The 22,797-nt window shown below is 44.2% G+C and overlaps 1 protein-coding gene across 10 annotated transcripts in view; it reads right to left on the bottom strand.

Moving 5' to 3' along the window:
• TMEM132D (transmembrane protein 132D) overlaps positions 1 to 22,797 on the bottom strand; it is a 224,851-nt gene that overhangs the window by 160,929 nt on the left and 41,125 nt on the right. The window contains exon 1 of one of the 10 annotated variants that reach the window (XM_086856467.1): positions 11,189 to 11,330. The exons of 5 other annotated variants lie outside the window; for them this stretch is intronic. Coding sequence is in view for 1 of the 5 variants with exons in the window: in XM_086856462.1 (XP_086712588.1) it covers position 3,915 (1 nt within the window). In the remaining 4 variants the exon portion in view is untranslated. Of the gene's footprint in view, positions 1 to 3,914; positions 4,556 to 8,572; positions 8,665 to 11,188; positions 11,331 to 22,797 lie in introns of those variants that run through there. 4 more of the 10 variants (XM_086856469.1, XM_086856465.1, XM_086856462.1 and 1 more) reach the window with 4 other exon arrangements.

Below are 22,797 nucleotides of genomic sequence, written 5' to 3'. Positions count from 1 at the left end.
TTTACTGAAGTTTGAAGAAACTTTTGTAAATTAATCATTGATGTTAGAATAGATGACACCTGATCATTCATTAGGAGAGAGATGAACAATCCTGAAACTGTTTTATTATTCACACTGACAGACAGATAAAGAAATCATTTAAATAAAAAGGCCTCAGAGGAACACATACACCTTTATATTATCAAGTGATACAAAAATGATCAGAGAAAGATCATATAACAAAGGCAAGCTCCCACCTGAAAAGGCAGCAAAGTAATAATTACAGAGAAAAGTATTTAGATAAAAGAATATGACACTGTTTCACAAAATGATGTCAGCCTGAACATGAAAGGGCAAAGCAGTGATGGGCACCACAAAGTTTACAGAGAGAAAAATCAGAAAAATGAAAAAAAAAAGCAAGCAATAAATAAACCCAGCTCACAGCCACCCGAGGTGCTGGGGAGAGAGGAAATGATTCTGGCAGGCACAGGGCTGTGGCCAGCCCAGCAGCTGCAGCTGATTTGGGGGAAGGTTCCAGCTGAGAGCCATCATCCCTCCCCTGTCACTGCTCCCCACCGTGCCTCCTGCAACCCTGGGACACCGATTTCATCAACATCAAACAATAATGCACTGCAAGAAGCACCAGGACAGGAGAGATCTACTTCAAGCTCAACAACTCCAACAGCAAAAGTACTGTGAGGTGAGAGCTGCTGTGTCCAACAGACTGAAGCACTCGAGGCTTTCAACAGCAACACTCTGGGAATCCATTTCTGCCTCCCCCCACTGATGGCTCTGCTTGCACAGGAAGCAATAAACGAAGAGCTCAAAGATTTCAAGATCAAAACAAAGTCAAACACACAAACAAAACAAAAAAAAGCCCCACAAAATTAGAAAGCTGAGATACTTGCCAGGAATATCAGGAATTCAGAAGCAGTGGTGAAAAACACACGATGGGACACTCAGAAACAACTCCTGTGTATTTAAAGCAAATTACAGATACGCTTTCTGGCAGGCAGGTCCTCACAGAGATCCCTGTCACAGCCAGCCCTTACAGGCTGCATCTCTGCACATCCCAGCCCATTCTCCTCACCACTGGATCACCATGTGCCTGTGTGGATCCGTGGGCACATCTCAAACAGTTCCTGGTGCTGTCTGTGTGCAGCTGAGTGCAAATCCTGCTGCAAACAAACATGTGAAGGTGCATGCACTGAGTGTGCACCAGACTGATTCTGCAGCTGTGGAACTGACACTTGTGAATAACAGATGAAAGCTGAAGCTCTCTAATTGAATTCTGTCTCCAGAATGAGGAGCAGTTGGAGCAGGGTGGATGGTGGGGTCTGAGCAGCCCAGCAGGGAGGCACCACCCCATCCCAGCTCCCCCTGGAACCTGCATTTTGCTCAGCAGGGTTCATTCACACAACTGCTGCTGCATTCTGCTATGTTCTGCTCTCTGTGTAACTGATTTGTCAGCTGCCAAGCTGAACTAATCACAACCTGAAAACAGTTCTCTCAGGTCAATCCAAAGTGAAACACCTTTCAGCACCCCAGCACTACAAAAGGAAAGGGAAAAAAACTAATAAAACCATAGGAAAGGAAAAAAAACCTAATAAAACCATGGGAAAGGATAATGTTACCCCTTAAAAATTTAAGAGAAAAAATTTAAAGCCTCCAAACTTTCTTCTCAAGTTCCATCTTACTTTTTGAAAATTACTTTCTCAGGAAAATTATTCTGCATCTCCATTTTATTCCACAGCCTTTCTACTACACTGGCATGTGTAAGAGCTACTGGAATTTTTTATTTTATTAATTTAGTATATTCATAATAATTAATAATACAGTTCCTTTAAAGCTTGACACTGCTTCCCTGTGGATGGCTGCTCCTGAACATACCAGCCACCTCTCATTTGTCCTAGCTGGATAAACTCAAATCACTGCATAAATAGAATAAACAGTTCAGCAAGTATTTCTATGCCTAGTTATGATAATCCACAAATCACTACCAACTGTTGTTTTATTACATAACAAAGAGAAGGATTAAACCTGTATTTAGAAGACAACAAATATATAATTAAGACCAAACAGAAAAGTACTGATTACTTAATCTAATTTACATTACTATCTCTTGTTTTACAAATTAAGATAAGCTTCTTTACATATCCATGCACACAGTCTGCAAGTGCTTCAGCCCCTTTCCCCATCCCTGAAAAATGGTTTGACTCGATGGAACAAATCACAGAATGTACAGACATTTACTGCCTGGCACTTCAGGAAACATCCAGGAGTAAATCAACCAAGACAAACCACTGAAAATGAAGGAAAGCAAAAGCATTAAAATGACATATTAAAAGTGTTCTGCCAAATTGCATGTGGTTCACAGAGGTGCCACATATAAAATTTAAGACTTGAGCGCTTTAAATTGTACAAATAGCAGGAGCACTGCTGATGCCACAGTGGGTGAAAGTGAGGAACAGCACACTTGGGAAGGAGGTTTGGTACCTGACTATTCCACCTGGAGAGGGAAGACAGAGCAGATCCACTGGCAAAACCTTGGGAGGAAACACTTGTAGCAGGTGGAGAGCCCCATCACAAGGCACAGCAAGAGCTTTCCAAGGAGAAGGCTCATCAGGTGAGGCACTCACAGTGCCCGGGAGGAACAGCACGAGCACTGCGTGCCCAGCAGGGCCAGGGGCTCACATCCTCCAGGGCCAGGGGTCTGTGCTCATCACAATCCTGCTGCCTCTATCCAACATGAGGAGTCAGGGTTTAACACCTCCTGTGCTTTTATCAGCCTTCCCTGCCTGCTGCTCCCCCAAAAACCTGCTCCCAGCTGGTTCTGTGGTGCACCCTGGAACGGAGCTGAGGCTGTGCAGAGCCCCCTGTGCCCCACAGCCCCCCGTGCCCCACAGCCCTGCCGCCTCCCTGCTCCGTGTGGGCACCTGGTGTGAAACAAACCCCTTCCCTGCCAGGGGAGACAGATCTCAGACCTGTCCCTCTGCATGGATTTGGTACTGAGAGAGGGCAGCTGCTCTCCTGCTTTACCTAAAGGTGAAGAGTTTGCTCAGAGCACAGTGGGGTCTGTGCTTAGGAACAGGCAATTCCAAAAGCTGTAACATCACTGCTCCCCCAGCTCCAAATCAGCCAACATCCATTTGGTGCTGGCTGGAGCTGTGCCCTCAGGAACAGGCAATTCCAAAAGCTGGAACATCACTGTTCTCACAGCTCCAAATCAGCCAACATCCATTTGGTGCTGGCTGGAGCTGTGCCCTCAGGAACAGGCAATTCCAAAAGCTGGAACATTCCTGTTCTCACAGCTCCAAATCAGCCAACATCCATTTGGTGCTGGCTGGAGCTGTGCCCTCAGGAACAGGCAATTCCCCAGGCTGTAGAACATCACCGTTCTCCCAGCCCCACCTGTGCCCAGACAGAACACCCTTTAGGGCTCGTGCCCCCCAGCTCCTTTCAGCCCTTTTAAAGGTCACAGGCTGACATTTCACGAGTGCCACGAGTCATTGTCGTGCCCTCTATGTGCCATCCCTACTTAAGCCTCACTCCCTTCAGCCACGAGGCTCAAGGCAACAAATCACTCCTTTGTGAGCAGACTGGGAACTGCTCTGGAGACTGCAAACAGGGCACAGCAGCTCAGTAGAAATAATGCAGGATGGAAAGGGGTGATGTATAAAACAAACAAGCTACAGGAAATGTGAAACTAAAAGAGAAGATGCACCTTCTTCCCCTGCTGGGATCAAAAAGGCCAGCAAAAGATGAAATCAGCCTCACTTACAGGCCAAAGTAACCTGGCCTTTTTTGTAACAGCAAGTGAGATACCATCAGTTACTAATAACATCTCAATTCAGATAGAGGGAATTCTCCTCCACTAAAACACAACCAAAGGGAAAAAAACAAAAACAAAAAAAAAAAAACCCCAAACCACTTACTTTGTTTAAAAGCAGGATCCTCACCATTTGTGTACCACGCTGTCCTCTCAAAGCTGTCCCAGCACAGGGAGCTGAGGGGTGAGGGAGGAGCTCTGGTTCAGCACAAGGCTCAGCTGGGGATGATTTGGCTGATTGGGGCAGCCCAAGCCACAGGTGTTGGCAGTTGGAGCAGTTTGGGGGAGCCTGCACAGCTGTTCTGTTCTCAGGAGGGTTCATGTGCCCTCCAAACACCACTGCCTGCCCACAGCTCCTCATGGGGACATTTCCTCAGAGGAAATTCACTGGGAGCCAGCCCTGAGCAGCCACAAGGTCCAGGACTCACCTGACCAAGCTCTTCTGGAGTGTTTTAAGTCTTATTAGGGAAGAGTTAAGAGTTGCAGGGGGTTTATTGCTTTATATTTTGATTGAAGGAAAAATTGCAAAAAGGTTGTTCTCTGAAAATTTTGCAGCTGTAATTAGGGAGTTTCAAATGTGTTGCCAATTAGCTTAATTGGTGTGCAGGCTGATTGAGACCTGAGCAGGAAAGGTTCCTTAAGGCAGCGAAAGAAAGAAGCAAAGACTAAAACATCTCATAAACTTGGTGAGAGGAAGAGCACCAGAGGAAGTATTTGGCTCCATGAGCAGTAGCTCAGGATGAAGAAACAACTCTCCAAGCATTTGAAGAGAATAAGCCCTTTGAAGATTGGATTCAGCTGTAGCTTGCTAAATCCCAAACTAAGTGCTAGACTAATTACGATTTTCAGCTGTCTCTGTGATTTCATGAGATCAGTCTGAAAATAGAAAGTGATCCATTTGGTGTGAGCTGAAGCTCTGTTATGGACGGGGAAGGTGTTCAGCTCCATCAGGGCAGATGCAAGACAAAAAAATCCAAGCCTGTTGCCATAATTCTCTTACCTACATGAATAGCAAATCTGCTTTTTGTTCGAACAGTGTTGAAAGTAAAGCGAAGCACAATTCCTTTAATTATACACCTTTTGAGGCTCCATGTCCTGCCTGGGATTTCAGTCACAAGAGATTTCAGAGCCACACAGCTTGGCTGTGGTTAAATTAATCCAAGAAAGCCAAGAGTGAATCCACTAAACTAAGGCTTAGTTGGCACAAGGGAAGCTCAAAATCAGGCAAGCAGAACGTTAGAGCTGACAGGGCTTCATGGTCACACTCAGAATCCATTCCTCTGCATCTTAAACTACTTTTTAATATGTTCTGATTAAAGTGCAGCTCCAAACAAAGGAATTATTCTAGGATTGTCCATGTTTGATCTTAGCATCTCAAGAGAATCTAAGAAATTTAATCTCAAACCAAATCTGCTTTTTTTTAAAAATCTCAAACCTTGAACTATGGCCAAGCACAGTCAAGATCCAGAAACAAACACCTAAGCAACATACATACACTCTCTGCTGCAGCTGTATCTAGGGTGGTCTCTTGGCATTAGTGTTTTGCATTCATATGAAGTCAGTGAACTAAAAGAAAGCAATGTCTGAAGACCAAGAGCCAAATCAAACTGCAAACCGTCAGGACTTTGTCTTGTGGCTAGTGCCTGTTAACCAAAATACAGCTCAGTTCACATCACTGCCCCAAGTACCAAAGATTTCCAGTCTTTATGGTGCAGCTCAAGCAGCTGATCGTGGTTCCATGGGGAGGTCAGGTTTAAGTAAAGCTGTTTTCCTGTGTCCATCAGCCTGTGTGAGGGCTAAGCCAGGCCAGAGGTCACTTCCACCCACACAAACAGCTCTGTGCTCACTGGCACCGGTGTGCAAATGATCCTGGGACAGGCAGAGCAGCACTCAGTGATGCAGAGCACACCTTTCTGTCTGCCAGTAACACTGCAATGAGGAGAGCTAAAGGAGGTAAATGTATTACACTTAGGTGAAAAGATAATAAATGTCCTCCTTGTATTATTTTAATACTTTTCTCAAAACTTTGCATCACTCAATTCAGCCAGAAATTTCAGGAGGCTGCTGGAATTTTGACTTTTCTCACAGAGCCACTTTCCTGATCAAGGTGTGAGCATTAACTGGTAACTACTCCCATTCATATGAATAATGTCCATTTTACAGTTTCAGCTGCAGTGCAACACCCAGTTTGAACTGCTGCCTGTGAAAAGAGTAGATTCAGCACATCTCATTTATGTGCTTATCTAAACTGGAGGCAGCCACACAATATAATTTAGTGTATACAGCACTTTGCTAATAGAGAAACTGTGCACTGAGTAGCTTTTATTCAGAAGGTTTCTTTAGCTTGGAACCCAAGCACTTAACACAGCAGAAGAATTTCATTTTCTGGGGCATGGTTTCTCACTGACACAGGTGCTCTTATAGCAGAATTTACAGAGTCCATTATCTTCTCAAATAGGAAGCACAAGAAGTGACCATGTAAGAAAAGACTTCACTTAATCCGAGATTTGTGGGACTAGGGCTCCAGTTTAAACATCAAAAGCCATGTTCAAAGTCCTGCTGCAGGAGGATCTGCGGTGTGTAACTGGTGTGTAACTCCAGGAGCTGCCCTGCCCACTTGGGCAAACCCTGGCTGCATTCTCACCCTGTCATTGCACAGATCCATCTCTCTGGCTCAGTGTCTGAGCAGGGCAGGGGACACAGACACTGCCAGGACATTCATGGCCTGGCCTGAGGAGCGAGCAAAGGACAGACACCACACTGCTCATTTGGGGCTGGCAGCGGGGCAGGGGAGTGAGCAAAGCCTGGGAATGGCTGGGAATAAAGCCTGGGAATGGCTGGGAATAAAGCCTGGGAATGGCTGGGAATAAAGCCTGGGAATGGCTGGGAATGGCTGGGAAAGCCTGGGAATGGCTGGGAATGGCTGGGAAAGCCTGGGAAAGCCTGGGAATGGCTGGGAATGGCTGGGAAAGCCTGGGAATGGCTGGGAAAGGCTGGGAAAGCCTGGGAATGGCTGGGAAAGGCTGGGAATGGCTGGGAATGCCAGGCTGTGCTGTGCTGGGGCTGAGCACACATATCCCTGAGGCTGGAAGGACAGGCCTGAACTGGAATCAGACTGTGAGCACCGTACCAGGAGAGGGAACTCCCAGAGCCCTGCTTTGGGAGGAGATGCTGCTTGAGAAGGAAAGGACCAGTCTCCTCTGGTTTCTTCACAGTTCAGTGGCATTTTGCTTTCCTCTGGGCACTGGGAACCTTTCCACTCAGAGCAAGGGGATGAAGTGTGTCCTCACCCAGCCCCAGGAGCACACGTGTCACGGGCAATCAACACAAAATCCCCTGTGAGGAGCTCAGCGTGGGTTTCACCTTGGAACAGGAGCATGAGTCAGGGCTCTCTGATACATTTCTCAGGAGGCCTTCAATCATCACTGGGGATGTGCCTGTTCCTGAACACTTCAAAGCTGTCACTTCCCATCTGTTGTTTTATGATAGGAACACTCATCAAGATACAAACAATACAAACTGAGACACAGTCTCTGTGTAAAGGAGGTACAGCCTAAAGGAGTTCCCACTTCCTGATGTTGGGACTCAATAAATAACAGTGAGGTATAAAATAACTGAATTTCATTGAATTAAAGGGTGGGATTCAGGCCAACCTGACTCAAGAAACACCAGGATAAGGAAAGAGCTTTAAGTGAGGTTTCTTCTGGTTACAAAGGGATACCAAGGGCGGGTTGGATGGGGCTCTGAGCAGCCTGTCTAGTGGAAGGTTCCCTGAACTGGGTGATCTTTAAGCTCCCATTCCACGGTTCTGTGACACCACAATGAAATGGGCACCCCAGGGTAAGCCAGAGTCCGTGTCAGCTGCACAAATCTGCACAGTGCTACCACACAGAACGTTCCCAAGCACATGCAGCCACAGACCCAAGAGAAATACCCACTTCTAGACAGGAACACCTCAATCCAGAAGCTAAGGTGGCTGTTGAAGCTCACACCTGGAAGCATCCTTGCAGCAGTAGATTCAGTGCTGAAAACCATCAGCAGCCCCTGGCATTAATGAGTCAGTGAGTAAAAAGCTCCTGGATGCTGGGAAATGCCAGCCTGGCTGGGGACACTGTCCCTGGCTGCTTGAAACAGGACAAATTACTCTGCTGGCTGTGTGTGGTGCTGAGGAAGTTTGAGTCCCTGTCACAGATTCTGCTGTTGCTAGCACTCTGCCGTGGAAACCAGGGCCAATTAACACAGAAAGCAAGAGCTGGATCGTATTTAAAGATGTACAGGTAGATAAATATACTTTCTACCTGCTGGATAAATTGAGGAGATGAAAAGGACAAAAGCCAGCACAAGCCAGCATGCAGTGGCACTGTCAAAGGTGCTCGGAGTTCATTATCACCTCCAAAGGACAGCTCTCCCTGGTGCTCCAGCCATGAACGTCCTACAGGGAGATTTCAAAGCAGGTTACATAAAACCTTTTCTTGGCAAAGATCCATGGTTTTATGCTCTGAACCATCTTTTATGTTATGTTTGGTTTCATTGTTCCATTCTGATTCTAACAATACCATGGATAATAAATGAGTGTTTCACAACTTGGTAAGATAGGCAAAATGCCACTACCTACCTAATGAGCCTTATAATTGAGTTGTAATGAATTTTATGTAGTGCTCTGTGACTTGAAAGATGCGAGAGACACTGGGAAGGTATTTAAGAGGGAAGAATTCTAATACAGTTTTCAAAAGAAGGGATAAAACTAATCACTAGTTTACTCACCCAGTTGTTACTCCTGACAGGATTCCATTTAAGCCAATGAGATTTCTCATGTGAGTAAATCTGTCACAGGAATAAGGCTGCAGAAATAAGCCCTGGGACATAAAGGTGATGATGTTTAGAAAGCTTTTCTTTGTGCAGTATCCAGCTAAAACTGTGCAATGCATTTCTGTGAAGAAATGGTTTGACACGACATGAAAGCCTGGGAGCTCTGAAGAAGTTAATATCCACTTTTAAAATATTTTATATTGATCATGATTCGAGCATAAAAGCCAAAAAGTAGAGTCTCTATTCTTTTGCTTGTTTTTCTGTCTATTTGATGAATATTACCTCATTTGGATATCAATTGAAAAAGCAATTAAAAATGAAATTAGGTCAATAAAATCAAAGAAATACTTTTAGATCTCCTAACTTGCTGACAAACTTTTTAAAAAGTGGAATAGATGACAAAGCAGTCCTTGAAGCAAAACACAGGAAATTCAAACACCTGACAGCACTTGTGTGAGTTTCTGGAATATTCTGGAATACATGCAAGACTAAATACAAATAGAAAGAAAAAAAACCCCTGCAGTTGTTCATGATGTTCTGCCCATGAAATAAATACAAACATTTTCCAAAACAAATGGTCCAAAGCCAAGATTTTCAGCTTCTAAAGCCCCATAGCTACAGACCCATCTGCAGGAAAACAGTATCTGGAACATTTCAAAAACATTTCTGTGTAAAGTTTATTGCATTAAAAGTTGGTACAAGAGCTGAACAGAACCCATTTCACTTCACAGGAATTTGCATCAGCATCTTCTCTGGGTTTACACTGCCATGGCAATTTCATATTCTCAAATGACTTCAAAGGAAAACTGGGTGTATTTTCATTTTATCCAACCATATGTGGTTTTGACTCATGCAATCAAAGAAGATAGTTTGATCCAAATCTCCACACAGCCAATTACTCAGGGCTCCCAAGGCCTTCATCATCTTCAGATCAGCTGATTTGTGCAGATTTTGGGCCATGGCACCAGCCCAGGCAGCAGCTCCCTGCCACAGGAGCACTCTGGGTGTTCTCTGATTCCCAGAGGTGTTCTGTGGTGCCCAGCTGTGCCATCCATCAGAATCCCAGAGCTCTGCTGCTCCAGGAACCAGAGAGACAACCCCAGCTCTGAGCTCTGCTGGGATTCCATCTGAAATAAAGGCTTTGTGTGGCTTTGCCTAAGGAGTGGCTGGGGCCTGACTACCAGGAGCCTCATTTTATAAAAGCAACCAATTCAAATACTGGGATCAGGTAATCAAGTGATTTACACCCAGCCCGAGTTTCCCTGTACAGCTGCTGAATGAAACCCCACACCTTCCCAGTGCCACTCTCTGTTCTGTTATCAGGAAGCTCCATTCCTGCAGTTTATCAGCACAACAGCACTGCCTTTACTCAGCTCTCCTATTTTTTACGAGCCCGATGCTTGTACAACCTGGCAGCTTTTTAGCTCAATCATATAAATGTCTTAATACCCTGCATTGATCTGGAATCAACACAGTTGCCAACACATGGATAAAAAGCATCTGGAGAATTTGTTGGTTGTTATTTCAAGCTGTTTATTATTCCTGGAGGACTCATATGAACACTCAGAACTATCATGCCTGCATTAATACTGCTCCCCTGCACCTCTGGGTACAGTAACACCGTACATTAAAGATGCTTTAGAAAATTGTTTGCGAGTTGATATTGCACTGGGATTACTCTGTACAGGCTGCAGCTTTCACTAAATAAATACTGGAGAAGGGCTGCCTGGGAAGGCAGGCAGTCTGAACTCCTCAGCTGGCCTTTGGAACACAGTCAGGAGTAAAAACAAAGCACTGATATTTACCAAGTTGATTTCAAATCTTGGATTTGGCAGACCTGTGATGAACAGAGACTCAGGGTACATTTGGAATGCTGTTCTTGCAGACTGGCACTGGAAAACAATCCTTCACAGGCCAGGGGGAGAGCATTTTGTGAGCTGCTCTTGTTGCCACGTGGAAGCAGAGATCCCCATTTTATCACAATGGTGCAGTTTGACAAAGAACTATGGACAAAGCTACCACCAAGAAGGAGAGGAAAACAAGATGCAAATGTCAGAGGAGAGTGGGAGCATCTGAGAACTCGTTACTGAACTGCTCCAGTCTAGGGACAAACCATCAGCCACTGCTACACAAGTAGCTTCAAGTCATGCAATCATGCTCTAAGAAAAATCCTATTAAGTGAAACAGGTTCTGTTGCCATTGGGAAAAACAGGAGCAAAGGTGGGAGCAGGAATGAATGAAAAGGTCCAAATGCAGACGTACAAACCTGTAATAATTCTGTTATTACCACTGGAAATCATCCCATGCTGAAATGTGCTGTAAGGCAAATCTATTGAAGGAGATTTTCAAGACAAATCAGCACATCATAAAACAGGCTGCATTCTGTACAGAGGCACTGAGCACTACACAAACCTGAACCACCACAGCTTTACAGCTCTGCTGATGGGTATTTATGTGATGGGTATAAATTCCCAGGAGAGATCTGATTGAGCACAAACATCAATTCCCCTTGGTCAAGTGAGTATTCAGTGACCCTTTGTAAGCCCCAGCCCTGTGTCTCAAAAGACTCACACTGGTCCAGGGTGGACCTGAGGAGGAATTCCTTCAGTGGAAGGGTTGTCAAGGACTGGAGCCCCCACCCCTGGGGTGTTCAGGAAAGCCCTGGACATGGCACTGGGACTGTGCTTCAGCTGACCTGGTGCTGTGATTAACTGAAACTCTAACAGTCAGAACTGTTCTCACATTCCAACCCCAGAATATTTCATTCAAAGTTTTTTAAGTGCCCAGATTAGAGTTTTTGACTATAACCCATTATACTGTTGCTTATTTTCTATATCCATCCCATCTCCATATTACATTATATATGCATGAACCTACACAGTAAGTAAAGAGTATATCTACATATCTATCTAGACCATTATTAATCATATAAGAGGAAAAATGAAAATGATTTGCCAGATGTTATTAAAATGTCCAAGTCATTTTATCCCCTAGCACAGAATAAAAAAAGTTACTATGTGGCTGTTAATATACAGTAGAAGGGAAATTGCTGCTTCAGGTATAGAAAATATTGTAGCTCCAAGCCTTTAGAAATTCAGTTTGCCAATAAAAACGTTGGAGAACTGAATATTAAGGGTCACATCCAGCATTTCCTCCATATTTCACCTGACCAAGACTATTAACAAGAAGACTCAGTGCCTTAAGGAAGCGGATGGAGTAAAGAACACAGAAATGATCTGTACAACGGTGTTACTCTGCAGAATTACAACACTTAACATCAAGCATTTGAGAGGCTGTGGCAGGAGCAGTTTCCTCAAAACCAGCAGGTTTTAGATCCATTCTAAGATGAGGAGGCAAAGCAGGGACCTCTGTTATGAACCAGGAATGGGGTGTGGTAATTCCTGGGGCTCAGAGCAGATCTCTGTCTAATGCAAGGGTCAAACCTTGCTCGGCCTCGTGACCCGAGGCTGTTTCCAAGGAGAGTTTTCTGTGCCCCTCAATCCCTTCATCTGCCCTGGAGCAAGCCCAGCCCATGGGGAAGTCTGGAGGAGTGATTCTGTGTTAGCTGTCACTTCCAGGCCACAGATTCCATTTTAACAATCTTCAGTGTATCTGTTTCACTCCAGCTTTCCCATCCCCATTCCCAGCTGGATGTTTTACACCCCTAATACAGATGACATTCATGTCTTTTACGTTTCACTCTGCCGTTGGAGAGAGTCCTCAGCAAGACACAATCAAATTAGCTCCAACTGTCTGCAGGACCTACTGCAGAGAAGCTGTAAAAGAAATCAGTAATTTCAGCCTCAGTGCAGACATGTACATAATCACTGTGCTCCAGAAACACAGAGAAGAGAGACGTGTCAAAAAATGAATGAAAAATAAGCATGTAAATGAAAAGAACCTTTTATTCTCCCCCTCCACAAAGGATGATATTTTTGCATTTATTTATAGCACTTAAAAAGCTGAAATCACAACTGGATTAGTAATAAATTGAATGAAAAAAATCTGGAAAGCCAAGGTATGGCCTCCAGGAAGCACGAGGGAAAACAGGCTGCAGAATGACACTGAAGTTTCACGTGTCTTCACCCAGACAGCAACAGCAAAAACCAAGTACCTGAAGTGTTTTTCCCAAAGCCCCAGCCATCATTTGCACAGCTAAATTAACACTGAGCACTCAGAGGAGAGCACACCCCTGTTTGTCTCTGATATTCAGAAGCACCATCGCTCTTTTGCACCCCTGTAATTTCTCCCTTTCTCTCCAAGAGCTTCTCCCCTGACGTTCTGTACCTGCTGAGAGCAGGGGGCTGATCCTGCTGTTCCCACTCTGCACACAAATCTGGGCTGACAGGCTGTTAGCCACAACTCCCACTCTTCTTCTGACTCCTCCTCAGCATCTCCCTTTCCTTTTGCCAGTGCTCCCGTAATTTCTGCACTCGTTTTTAACCCTGCGTGTTTCATTCCAACCGCAGCTCCCTCAAGTTCCCGAAGATGCCTCATCTGTGTTTGCAAAGCTCAGCCTGAATTAGCAGTGTTATGTATGGAGAGCTAACAACAGTTAATATTTACCCAGACGAGCACAAGCTCAGAGACAACATTCAGCTCTGGACAAGTCCTGCTGCTTTACCAGAATCCCATGGGTTCACTCAAGGACCCCTGTGCCTGCAAATCAGCTCAGGCTCTTCACAGGAGCAGAGCTTTGGTCCAGATGAAATCCCAGCCTGCTCCCAGCTCTGGGATGATGGATATCTCCCCCAGGATACAGAAATAGCCTTGCAGACTCTGGTGGGCTGACCACCACCAGCTGCCAGACACCCTCTCAACAGGATGGGGGAAAAAACGAGATGGATTCAGATAAACACAGGGAGGTCATTTTCTCATTAGCATCTCCAGGAAAACAGACTCCAGTTGGGAGAAAACAATTTAATTTCTTGGCAGTTTAAATAGATTTGGACAGTGAGAAACAGAGAAAACTAGAGCACCTTCCCTCCCTTCCTGTTTTCCAGGCACAATGTCACAGCTTTGTTTGTACAGCCAGGTTCATGTGTTGTTACTTTTCCCTTCATCACTCCTCACACCGCCCAGGTGATGTTGGAGCACTCAGTTTGGTGACTAAGGGAAACATTCTAAGTTCCAGTTAATATAAAGAACTTGTGCCTGCCCTAGTTCTCCCCAAAGGTGAATATACTGCCATTAAGAGTGGAGGATAATTTCAAGGAAAAAGAAAGAAAAAACAGTTTTTCAGTAGTCACAGGTATGGAAAAATTACTTTTTGTGTTGGGCTTCTACAGACTTCTTCAATACTGCATTTTTTGGCTCAGCCTTATAAAGGAGAACAGAGATCTGTGGTGAGGTTTACTCCACAGAAACCATGGATTATAACAACATGCATTGAAGAAGGCTGGGTAAATTGCCTCAGTGCTTCAGATGAAGTAAGAAAAAACACAGCAGGACTGGAACAGCCTTTCTGTCTCAGAGATCACTCCTCCAACCATGCCTTGCTCTGGAGAAAGATGTCTTCCAGATAAAGTTACTCAAGAGCAAAATAGGTTCATTGCAGAAATGCTGTAGAGCTCATCTCCAGCCAGCATCCATCAGCCCTGTGCAGGAGCTCTTTTCTCAGGAGGGAAAACTCCAGTTTTATCATTTTTTCATAACCTTGGAAAAAAATGGGTACCAAGAGAATACATTTTCCCCATTCTGTCATAAAATGCTTTTGCATTTAGAAAGGCTAAAAACTACGAGTGGAATTAAGAAATGAGCCTGAAGTGAAAACTTCAGTGAGTGTAACTGAGCAACTGCAACGCAGTGCACTTGGAGGCTGTGTCTAAAATCCATTTATGCAATGGATTTGGGCATTCACTGCCTGCTTTTCAGAGACAGGCTGGCCTCCCACTGAAGCTCTGTGGAGGAAGGAGAGAGCCACATTTGTGCCAGACCTATATGAAATATGAGAGCTGTGGGTCTCGATTCTCCCCCAGCTCACTTGAGTCATGCAGTTTATTCAGATCTGCAGCAGCCATGGAGGAACGATCCAAATGCAGCTAAAGCCCCAATTCAGGGAAGCAGCAGAAGGGAAGATATTAGGGTCAAGTCCCCAGCATGACTCCAGAGATTTTGTTGACTTTACCAGCAGCAGAGCATTCTAAAAATACTGGGAAGCTTTATTAGTTGAGCTTGAGCTGGAAATGCATACATGTCTGTAATTTCAAGTTTGCAGCTATATTTCACCTGTTTTCTTCTCTACACAGACCAGAAATAAAGTCAGTAACTAACCAGTGTAACCTGACTTTGTGTTCTTGTAACACTCCTTATTTAAGGATGCTGAAGGCATTATGGTAAATATTATCATTCAAATAAACTTTGCAAAAATATAAATAACAAGGATTTAAACAAACAACATAGATTTTCATTGCCCTGCTTGAATTTCTCCTTCCACTCAAATCACCAAAGGAAAAAAACAACACACAAAACAATTGCAGTTCTAATCTTTCAGCCTGCACTTACAGGATTAAGAGTTAATGCTTCTCATAACTGTAGTCTCAGTCTGTTTTTCTGGTGTCTCAGGAAGAAGTAATTGCAATAACTTGCACAGAAATTTTATGGATTTCTTTTTATTTGTCTTCAGATATAAACCTTAAAGACTTAAATACGTTCAAGGTTTCCTCCAAAACCACAGAAATGTGAAGTTTTTGTAATAAATGAGAGGTTTATAGCTAAATCCTCCAAACTTCTCAAAAGCATCAAATGCCACGGGAGTGATTAATCTCCCTCAGCAACCCTTCCAATGCAGAATCCATTGAACCTCACTCCTGCTATCGATGCACAGCAGTTTCTGGGCTTCGAGAGGGGGGATTCATGACAGCCTTTGGAAAGGAAGAAATGCTGTGGTTTTGCCTCACAATCCTCTCCTAACAGATCTGCAGTTACCAGAGGAGAGTCACAGGGAATTTCTCCTCCCTTACAAACACACACATGGGAACAGAACACTTCTACAAAGACAAACGTGTGTACGGGTGTTCGCCACATCCCTCCGTGACTCCACGGCAATCGTCACGGAGAAGTGTGCCACATTTGTTAACTGCTAGCTGATGATCAATGTGTGACAATCTGCTCTCAGCAAGATGCAGGGCAGAGCAGGGCTGGGTCCCAGCCAGGCTCAGAGCAGACACACGATGGTGGTGGGCACTGACTGCAGCGATGGCACAGCAGGCTGAGGGACACACAGGATCACAGCGTTACCCCAATGCTGCTCAAGCCCTAAAATCTGACACCTCCCTGTGACTGAAGCCTACAGATGCAAACCAGACAGTTATTTCTCCCTTTCTTAGCAAACATGCTTTTCATGGTGTATTTTCTGAAAGCATTATGCTTCAAGGCTCTGTGCAGTGCAGGAGGTCAATAGAAGGTGACGAGACCCCCACAAGAGGGTGAGTGACCATGGCCAGGGTGTTCCTCACCTCCCAGAGTCAGGAGCTCAAAAGTATCTTCTTGCTCATCCCTGGCTTCCCCTCTCTGGCTGTTATTGTGTTCTGGGAGTATTTGTCACTGCTGAGACACCGATGTCACCATGCAAGTACAGGGCAGCCTGCTCTGAGCTTGACAACATTTGGGTGATGAGAATTTCCCTAATATCCAACCTAAACCTCCCCTGGCACAGCCTGAGGCTGTTTCCTCATGTCCTGATGTTCCTTAATGTGCTTTGGAAGAAGCAAATCTGCCCAGGCACAGACTTCCAGGAGCCAGGACAGAGCGTGGCTGTTCCCTCCTGCACTTCCCGCGCCCCCTCCACCTTAAAGAGCTGAAATCCAGGTCAGAATGGGGAAGAGCACCATTCTTCAGGGCTCAGGTCACTGATCCATAAATCTACTCCTGCCACTTGGCCAGGCTTTAGTGAAGACTCAGCTGGAGCTCCTTTAACAACCAAACTTACAAAATTCTTAGCAAAGAATTCTCTTGGTGTAATTAATTCCTTGACCGCTACCCAAGGATACTGTGAGTGCAAACACACTCCCAGCCTGTAATGATTATGCTAATCTAGAGAAGAGAAAAGATGTGTTGTGTATTAATCAAAGTCATGAGCTCAATTTCTCATTGTCCTCGGACTAAGTGATCAATACAACAACACTCACTTGCTACAAGTACAGAGGGGCTCTAGGAGGAATTTACATTTATCTTGTCCTGTGAAGGAAAGGCAGCTAAGGAAGGTTCATCATATCAGGAAGTTCAAAGGAGCATTATTCACCAACATTTAGGAAATGCTGCTTTGTCAGAAGGGTCAGAGTACACAGCCAAACTGCCACCTCCACTCTCTCCAGAGTATCTCGTACTCTTAAAACCACAAGAGATTAATCAAATGTCTTTGGGGAAGGTTTTTCCTTCATCTCCCAGAGAGCAGCTGGATGCCATTCCTATAAACAAAGACAGGTGTTCCCTTTCTCCTGTCTCTGCAGTCTGAGAAGTGCAGAGTTATTTCTGCAGTTTCCCAAAGTCTATCCTCCAGCATCCCCCCGTGGTGTCTGAGCGCTGTGTGCCCCAGAGGGCACTGCCCTGTGCTCAGCTGCTGCCAGGAAAGCCAGGCACTCTGACTCGAGGCATTTATCAAAGGACAGCCAGCATCCCACTGGATGGATCCCACTGAGCTGGGACTCAGTAATGGTCTCAGGGCTGTGTGTGTGCTGTGACACAGAGAATTCATAAAAGTTAGGGAGAAATCCCAGCCACTTGTAAAACTCAGTTGAGTCCATGGGGAAAAAAAACAACAACAAAAAAGGAACACTGAAACTTTTCTTCTGGTGGAACTGAGTTCAAAATAGTTTCCAGGAGTAATTTTCAGCTGCTGGCTCCAGCCTATATGAAAAAAACAAAGGACTTTACTCTAAAATTATGTCCTAGGCAATTCAAAATGTAAGAAGCCAGTGGAAGGTCTTGTGGAAGTCACCATTTCCCTGTGTGAGGCTGGCACTGGAATAGAAACTGCACCACCAGAGCAGCTCACACACACACTGAAGCTCTCTGGAAATTATCCCAGCTCCCACGGAGCTCTGCTGGGTCTCTGAGCCCCACAGAGCAGAGCAAGCTCAGTGTGGCAGAGTAAATCCCATTTCAGAATGGCCTGAGTGTCCAGCTCAGCAGTCCTTGCTGCCAGGCTCCCCGGGAGTGTCTCCATCCCTTCCCCAGCTCCAGGAATTCCCATCCCCACAGTCCCTGCTGTGTGTGCTGTCTCAGCTGTGGCATCCACAGGAGCTCGGTCCTGCAGCACAGCCAGGGAGGCTTCCCAGCACCCCAAACCTCGCTCTGCCTCACTCTGCCTGCAGCTCCAGCTGGGACCCCCAGAGCACCAACAGCAACACACAAACACCTTCCAAAATTCACAGTGACTGCTGGCCCCTGCTCAGGGGGGATCTCAATGCATTTCCCAGTACAATGTGAAGAGATCAATAAGTATTATACTCTAATCAGCAGGTAATAGGACTTAAGCAGCCAGTCTTGTAAATAGAGCCATTAGCTAACTAATTAAAGGAACCATTAATAAACGCATCCAAATTGATCTCAACTTTTCTAAAGAGTAAGAAGATCACACAAAAGAAAATTCTGCTTTGAACACTGTGCCAGCTTACAGGGCAGCTGAGTGAACAGTACAAAATGAATATTCCTGTTACAAGATACCTGTACAAGTTAAACTGCTTGTTACCTGCCACAGTTATTTACTTCATATATATATATATATCCTGAAAATCAAGTTTTCTAATATTTGCTTTTTTTAATGAGTCATAGATACATTATCTCAACAAAGCTAGTTTCCCACAAATAGAAATTTCAAATTCTTTCTCTTTTTTGATACACCAAAAAGGTAAATCATGAAGCAAGGAGTTCAAATGCAAAGTTTTCTTAAGGTTATTTTTAAAACAAAACAGATGTTGATTTTTAAAGATCCCGTAACAGCTTGCTATATTAGGGAGTAAGATCAGAGAAAGCACAGGTATCAAATATATGTGCTGGGAAAGCAGAAATCACTCTAATTAGAAAGTTTCTTCTCCTGCTGAAATCTAAAGAGATAAATTCTGTTGCCTGTAAAGCAAAGTAAATCCAGAGTAATCCCCCAGAAACTGCTCCACTGTTATATCAAGGTAACAAGTAGCTGAATTTAGCCAGGGTTCTTGAAAATGAGATTAAAATGAAGCCCTGCAAGTGCTACCTACAGCCAGAGCCATTGGCATGACAGGTTGGTCATGCTCTAGGCAGCAGAGGATGAGGAGGGGCTGGGATGAAGGCTGGGATATGATAATGATAACATGATAATGTTAATGAGCCTTTCCAAGAGTCTGAACCCCCCCGAGTGCCCTGTGCTGGCAGGGCACAGCCTGGGACGTGTGGCTGGACACGGTTCTGTGTCTGCATTTGGGAAAACAAAAAGCACATGCAGGATTTCCTTTGAGGGCTCTTCCCCTTCATCCTCACGTCACAGTCTGAGGCACAAATCCCAGGGAATTTGTCTTTACCCACATGGAAGGGGCTGGGGCTTTGCAGCAAACCTGGAAGGTTTTGTCCTGTCAGAGGAAGATGAAACATGCCCTGAATGTTCCCATGCCACCTGCAGGGAGAAAGACGAGTAAGATTTACAGTTCAGAGAGGCAAACACCAAAAGCTCTGGGAAAGGCTGATTTAATACATCTGTCACACTCAATTACAGAGTCTGCAGTAATCCAACACATCCCGTGTTTTTCCCTCTTCAGACAGCGAAGAGCCAATTGCCCAGGCTCAGAATTAAACATCTGTTCCACAAAACAAAGATATTAACCTCCAAGTTCTGTTATGAACCAATAAAATCCAGTCATTCACCACTTCTCAGCAGCAGGTGTTTTCTCCATTACACAAATTGCTATGGCCAAATCCTCAGTGTAAGCCACTGCAGGGATTGGATTTTGGAGGAACTACGTGGGCTGTTATTAATGCAGGGATACAGATGCTTCTTTTATTAATACAATATATTTATTTTTAAATGTTCTGCTGTGGTTTCTGTAACTGGTTACATAGATGGAACTAAATATTTAGACATAAAAGAATCAAGTATTTTAAAAGAAACAAATAGAACTGGAAGCTTTATATACTGGAAAACATCATGTTTCCATATTAATCACAAAGCTTTTGAGCAGTTTGACAATTATTTCATTGTTTTAATTGTTATCCATCCTTAGTACACACAAACTGATCACAAATAAAACAGGAAGCAGTCCCAACCATGACTTTTTACTTTCAAATAAGCCTCCACGCTTTTGGAAATAAAAGAATCCATACTGAATGGGGTTTGGTCAGGCTCCTCAGGAGCAAAAGAATGGTGGAATTCCTCTGAGAGAGGCAAATTCTGCCCCCAGGGCTAAGATGTAAATCCAGAGTCACTGCATGAGCTGGGCACTCACTTCTTCCTTCCAGGTTCTCCCAGACACCAAAGCAGTGAAGCACAAAGAGCTGTGATGTGTTCTCCAACAACTCTGCTCAGCACGAGCATCCATGGAACAACAGCAAACATGAGACCAGCAAATGAGCTTTAACACGAGCTGCAACCATCATAAATCATAAATCCAACTCCAGTCTTGAACTTTGGCTTTGTTGTAGGCTGCAGATCTGAAACTGTCCTAATTTAAGGATATTGGAAATAAAATGCTGTGAAAAGGACCCAGAACTCACACTTGTTTAACCTGTGACACACCACGGCACCAGGAATTCCTTGCCTAGGCAATGTTTTATAGAACGCTTTCCCTGCAGGTTTCACCTCAAAAGTGCAGTATTTAATTTATTAATTAGTTGGTATTTTCACTGATTGCCAAGCTGTCCATACAAATTGCAATTTGATAGTAAAGGCACATCTTTGGCTTCTCAGCCTTTCAGGGATTACATGAACACAGATTTACACTGAAATGGCAAAGAACACTGGCACTGGAAACTGTTCTGCAATGTCACTGGGTCACTCCTGATCTCTCCCCTGGGAACAGTATTTCCCTGGTAGGTCTGTTTATCACAGAGTTCAGGGGGAATTTTGAAGCCTGATAACTTGAAGTAAATGAGCAGATGGAAAGACTGAAATGACTGGTAAATGATCAAAATTAATCTGTGTCAGTCTTTAAGCACAAACAGCATTTTGCTTCTCCAAAGGGTCAAGGATTAATTCCATTTCAAAGCACATAATTACAATCTTCCTCTGTTTCTTGAGGACATTCACAATGTAGTAGAGATTTTCCAAAAATATTATCTGGCACTTCTAAAACTGCGCCTGTAATGTATTTTAAAAAGCATTATGTTAGCGATCTCTAAACATATCTCTACATCTTTTTATACTCATGCCTTAATAAGCAACTGCAAATGAGCACCAATTAGCTCCTCAAAAGTATATAAGGATTAACAGTCCTTAAAGTAGATGCATAGTCCAGAAATGCAGGAAATGCAGGAAAGCCATTTAACCCAACAGAAACAGAACAGGCCAAAATGTGAATCTTCATCAGGAAAAAATACAGACCAGGCCTCCTGAAAGTCTGCATATATTAGCAGGACCATGAGAAGGTTTTCTCCTCAGATTTTCTAAGCAAAGTTATCAAAAGGTTACAAATCGAGGCCAAATTCCCTTGAGAAGAAAAGCAAATCTACCAAAATAGCTACAAACACATCCCATGGATTAAAGGTCATATAAAAAGCCAATAGGTCAGAAATACCTCTCTTCCTCCTCTCCCTCCGCAATTCTATCTAATTTGATTGAATGCCTTTTTATTTTGTTCAGTGCAGAGAATTTCTGAAATCCCAGTTTAATCAAGCCTGAGTCCTACTACTCCTCTGAGACACCATTTTCTGAAAAAGCCATAAACCTCAGCTGAGGTTGTGGTAATTTTACAGTATTTCCCCCACCTTGAATTAATAATAACAAAAATCTAATAGTATCCCAATGTCTCACCTAAGCTTTATTAAAGCACTTAATTTCTGATCCTTTAAATATTCTCCTTTATGCCAAGACCTCTCTCATCTCTTACTCACAGAGACATTTTCAGCAGATGAGCACCAGGAGGATGCTGAGGCTGTGATACCTGGATACCATTCCAAAGGATCCCAGGAACCACACAAAACCAGACATTTGCTGTTCCCTCAAACTGAGGGCCACGTTATGCCTTTGACTGTGGCTGCATAACCCCAAAGCCAGGGCTTGAGATCTGACTTTTCCCTGTGATTGGAAAGCCACCAACGTTACAGCTGTTTCCAGCAGAGCTGCCTCTGGCCAGAAGAGGCACTGGGCTGTACAGGGTTATCAAATCCTTTTTTCTGTGTCACACAAGGGCTGGGACAGGAGCAGATTCCAGCACATTAAAAAGGCCCCAGTAGTGGGCACTAAAGATGTCCTTAACCTGAACAGAGAGGGACCCTTATCAAGGTAAAATAGAACCTGCTTAACAGAAAACCAGAAAACTCAAATTGGAAAGCAACAACTTTTAATTACCAAGGTGACAATCAATAGGAACAAGCTTTGCCCTTTTAAAGGTGAGCAAAATAAGGAGAATTCTCCTTTTTAAATGTGCAATACTAGACTCACTACAAAGGTGAAATGATGAATAAAGTCTAAATGCATGTTTGACATTACAAATGGAGAGGCTAGAGGCCCTTGCAGGCTGTAAAAACAGTAAATTTGGTTAGTGGCTTTAAGAGCTGAACTCTGGACAGGTCCCTGTGTGTGTCCAGGGCAGGAAACTGAGGCAGGAAGCAGCGAAGGCAGAGCCAGCTCCAGGCACACCCTGCCAGGGGCTCCTGTTTATTGCAAAAGCAATGGCCAAGTTCACCTCTCAGGATTATTCTTCTCTACTCTTTGGCTGCTCCTGCCTTCTCCTCCCAGGTGAGTAAATAAAAGAGGTCTTTGTCATGGTAACTGTGGAGCTCCTCACACAGGCAGCCTCCCAAGGAGAACTGCCTCTGAACAAAATGCCCACCAGATATTCCAAGGGAAGTCTCCAGGGAAATAAATATTGAATTACTCCAATGCTTTAACTCAAGTCTCAGTAGCCAATGTCTCTGTGTCAGCTCACCTGCCTGAAGCTTGTGAGAACATGTGAAAAACCAGCTGCATGTAAACTTCTTAGTATGGGAAAAGGGATTGTTTTCTAAAATAACTGAAGTTTGTTCTGCTTGGAATATGTCTGATTTAACAG

This window comes from Cyanistes caeruleus, chromosome 18, assembly GCF_971803275.1.
Source record: "Cyanistes caeruleus chromosome 18, bCyaCae1.hap1.1, whole genome shotgun sequence".
Lineage (NCBI taxonomy): Eukaryota > Metazoa > Chordata > Aves > Passeriformes > Paridae > Cyanistes > Cyanistes caeruleus.
The sequence above is the reverse complement of the archived record's forward strand: the minus strand, read 5'-3'. Positions and strand labels throughout refer to the sequence as shown.